We start from the raw sequence: 4,586 nt of genomic DNA, 5'->3' as shown, positions 1-4,586 counted from the left end.
AACGTAGCAAGGGAAAAGATGTCGACAGCAAAAAATTCTGAAAGCAAAACTGAACCCTAATGACATAAAATAACACACACACACACACACACACACACACACACACACACACACACAGATATATATATATATATATATATATAATAGATTATTATTAAAAAATATAAATACATAAAAATGGAGGGATATTTACATAAATCTTGAATATGATTTTGAGGGCAAAGGACAATAAAATCCATATCCGGGCACTGTCGGACATCGAGGCATCCAGCTACAACCTAACAGCCGTAGCCATAAAAATAGATAGCATGTGGATAAGAGTGTACTTCCCCGTCATCTACTTACTGCTCTGTATCCCCTTGAATTGGATGCGCTGCAATCCACCGCACGCTACACAGTCTCGATCACCGATCCTTCCCTTCACGTACATATATGTCATCACTAGGGACACATTCATTATTAATCCCAACCTCATTATTTGCATTTAATCCCAGCTAATTATATTAGGGAACTGTATATAACAATGCTTCAACACGACCTTGTGCAAATTCAACATATGACAAAATGGGAAAAGAAAATTGAAAAGAAAATGCAAATAAGAACATCAAGAACTTACGTGGTTCGATTCATAAGACCTACATCCACGGGAGGGAATCAAGAACTGATTCGATTCATAAGACCTACATTCACGGGAGGGAATCAAGAAACAATTCATTAGGACTTTCTTGGATATTACACCGCACAATTCAGGGACGAATCAATCTCCTCTAGTTCTCTATCGATCTTGATCTCGATACAAGCTTTTTTGGTTCCTCACCTTCCTCTCAGAATTTCTCTCCCCTTTATCCCTCTCAACTCATATACGTTATTGAATATATATAGACAATGACTCATATAAGATGATCAGTTAAACACTTGTCATAGCCAAATGATTGTTATACCCATTAGCTATAGAAGAACTTATAAACTGCGACATCGTCTTAGTTCACATAATAGAGAGTGGTAATAACAAATATTAAAAATCACTTCAATTGAGGGCTAAAAAGTCTGACGGGCCAAGTACAACTTCCTTACACCATGATCCAAAGCTGGTCCAATGAAAGCCACTAGAGGCGAATATCAAGAATATCGAACCAAAAGAAGACATCAACCCAACTCTCACATCAATATATCGAGCCGCCTCATAAGAACCCTCAAGAAGTCCCAAGTTTCTCTTCATAACACTCCAAAACAGGGACAAGCATGCATTTGTTCACTCCATATCCCATTTTCTATAAATAGGAGATCATTTCTAGCTATAAAAAAGCAATTTTTTACACTCCATTATTTCGATGTGACTCACAAGACAGATTCGAATTCAACTAGAACAAAACATAAAACCCACACATAATCTTATTCTCTCTTTATCTGAGACAACAATATTAAAAACAACTTTATTTCACAAAAAAAAAAAAAAAAGGTTTAATGCTATAATCCTATTTATATAAAGGGATATTTACATACATACCACTCAATTCCCATACATTGACATATCTAACACCTATACTTCACCTTACACATCTATACCACCCAAAATTTTTATACCAAACTAAAAATAACACTATTTTAATTTAAAGCTGAACTGTTAGAAATATAAATACATAAAAATTAAGTGGCATGTTCGTAAATCCTCCCCAAACCAATTCCAACCGCAAAATCAGCGGACCAACACTGCACCCGTTCAAATAACCCCCCTCCCGCATGCAACCACGTGGCCCACCTCCGCGCCCACACCCCTCCCCACCGCCTCCCCTCTACCCCTTTTCCCCTTCTTCCGGCGCGAAAAACCCGCAGTCTGCTCTCCAGCCCCCAAGACCCCACCCCCACTCCACCTCATAATTGTCATTAATAGTACTCCACCGGCGTCCCCGGACAGCTATCGTCCCACAAACTCCGGCAGCTACCAGCGCCCGGCGAGAACTGCGGCGGCACGTGCGGCGGCGCCGCACAGCGCAGCAGCGCCCAATTCACCCCGCTGAAGAACGGATGCCTCTTAATCGCCGTTGCTCCCAGAGTGGATCCCAGCCGGTTCGCCGGATCCTTGACAAGAAGTCCGGCGACGAGATCCCGCGCGGCGGCCGACACCATTGTCTCCTTCGGAAACTCCAGCGCCCGTGCGACGATGTTCGCTAGAGTTAGCTCGTTGTCGGATCCCTTGAACGGCGTCGTTCCATACAAGAGTTCGAAGATTAGAACGCCCAGCGTCCACCAGTCCACCGTGCTGCCGTGACCTTCGCCGGAGACGATCTCAGGGGCGAGGTACTCGTGAGTTCCGACGAACGACATTGAACGGAGATCGATGGGCTCGGCGACAAACACCAATCCGGCGGCGGGGCCGCCGTGGCGGTGGGATTTTTGGTGGCGGCGGCGGCGGTTTGGTTGGAAACAGGACACGCCGGGGACGATGCAGTTGGGAAGGATGCAGTTTGTGTTGGTTGTAGTGGCGGAGGGCGGCGGCGGTGGTGGGGGTTTGGTGGTTGCGGATGAGTTGGGCGGTGGGGGAGCAGCCAATGTCTGCTTTGAGGGAGAGATCGAAGTCGGTGAGCATGATGTGACCGTCGGATCTGATGAGGACGTTTTCTGGTTTCAGGTCGCGGTAGATGATGCCGAGCATGTGGATGTATTCCAGTGCCGCCACCACCTCCGCCGCGTAGAACCTGTAAATAACAATTTGAACTTTTAGTGATTATGAACAAATTTTCTTAAAATTAATTTGATAGCAAAAATATAATTTAAAAGATATTAACTTTTGATGAATTAAAATGTGGAAACTTCATCTAAAATCTGTTTATCTGGCTATCAAGACGATCTTCCGAGGAAAGGAGGAAATTTGAACTTTTAGTGATTATGAACCAAATTTTCTTAAATTTAATTAATTTGATAGCAGAAATATAATTTAAAAGATATTAACTTTTGATGAATTAAAATGTGGAAATTTCATCTAAAATCTGTTTATCTGGCTATCAAGACGATCTTCCGAGGAAAGGAGGAATTTTTAAATGTAATCGTAAGCAGAAAATATTTGCGTACATAAGACTACGCACTACGCAGCACTGCGTACGTCAGAGGTTATTCAGGGGTACAGGAGGGTTATATCTGGATTATACCCCCTGTAACCTCCGTGTAACTCCATTGTAACATCTGTGTAACTTATTTATATCCATGAAACTACAGAAGCGTGGAACTCATTTGTAGGTTACAGGTAGTTTAAAAAGAGGTTACAGAGGAATATAATCTTGATATAACCCCATGTACCCCCTGAATAACCCTTGAACGTACGCAGCGTTGTGTACGTCTTATGTACGCAAATATTTTCCATCGTAAGCAGGGGATTAGAATATAAAATTACGTAATTGCACTAAATTGTCATTTTCCGTCTTGTAAAGAATCAAACACAATGAAGCAAGCCGAAATAAATAAGCAATTCTTGAGAGTATTGAAATTTCGCCTAATAGTTAACGCTGCCCTCATATATGGCTACAGCCTACATAAGATGTGCATGTTCAATATTTTTAATATTTATATATTTATAAACTGTCAATATAATTAGAGCTAAAAAATAAAAAAAAACTGATTGGCTCACGTTTGAATCTTTCTTCTAAAGTAAATATTTTTTTTTAAAGCTCAAATTATAAATAAGCGAAATAAAAAAATATTAGATATATTATTTATATATTTATATTTAAATTTAAAATTCAAATCTAACATCTTTTATATATATATATGGAGTCAGTTTTTAAGGTTTCAGAAGGTCAAAACTAAACATCAACATTCTTGGCAGCAAATTTTTATGGAAATTAATAAAAATAAATAAAAATTAGATTAAATCGATGGAATCAACCGAGCAACTGGTTTCACTCTTTAGAAAAATTTGAGTCCGCAGCACTTACGTCTGCGTTATAACCGTATTATACCTCTGTAACCTCCCTTCATGTAGTTTATTTATAAACTACATGTAATCTATTGTAAGCAAGAAACTTAATAGAAATTACAAGTAGGTTATATAAAAGTTACAGGGGTATAATGCGGATATAACCCTGAAACTCTCTAAATAACTTCCCTCACGAGCGTACGTTCAAATTTTTCTCTAAAATCAGTTCTACAGTTGCTCGAAGAAATTAATGGAAAAAAAATACCTAAAATAGATAATTAATTACAGAACCGAAATTAGAAAGTTTAAACCAGTGAGAGTATGGCAACTCCCTCACCTGACAGCGTGCTCATCAAACCGCTTACCCGGCTGGCGCTGCCGGAGAACATGGAGATCGCCGCCGGGGCAGAACTCGGTGAGAAGAGAAGTCACCTTCTCGTTCTCAGCGCATCCATACAGCTTCGGGAGAAACGGATGGTCGAGCATCTCAAGAATCTCCCTCTCCGTCTTGGCCCTAGCGCTTTTATTCCTCCCGATCAGTTCCTTCTTATCCATCACCTTCGCCGCCACAACCACACCGCCGTCGCGGCCGCCCCTCACCTCGGCCAAATACACGCTCCCGATATCCCCACTGCCGAGCCGATGGATGAACCGGAGGTCCGCGATCGAGATGGAG

General features: G+C 41.1%; 1 protein-coding gene across 1 annotated transcript; it reads right to left on the bottom strand.

Annotated features, from left to right (window-relative positions):
• Positions 1-1,589: 1,589 nt before the first annotated feature.
• LOC110028896 (serine/threonine-protein kinase D6PKL2-like) lies at positions 1,590-4,579 on the bottom strand (the record flags this gene model as incomplete). The annotated part of the gene is given in 3 exon segments (XM_020730941.1): positions 1,590-2,473; positions 2,475-2,696; positions 4,248-4,579. Coding segments are annotated over 3 exon segments (1,143 nt in total), but the record flags the coding sequence as incomplete, so codon positions are not given.
• Between the last annotated feature and the right edge of the window lie 7 nt (positions 4,580-4,586).

Source organism: Phalaenopsis equestris, unplaced genomic scaffold (genome assembly GCF_001263595.1).
Source record: "Phalaenopsis equestris unplaced genomic scaffold, ASM126359v1 Scaffold000536, whole genome shotgun sequence".
NCBI classification, from domain to species: domain Eukaryota; kingdom Viridiplantae; phylum Streptophyta; class Magnoliopsida; order Asparagales; family Orchidaceae; genus Phalaenopsis; species Phalaenopsis equestris.
This window is presented reverse-complemented; position numbering and strand designations above follow the sequence as displayed.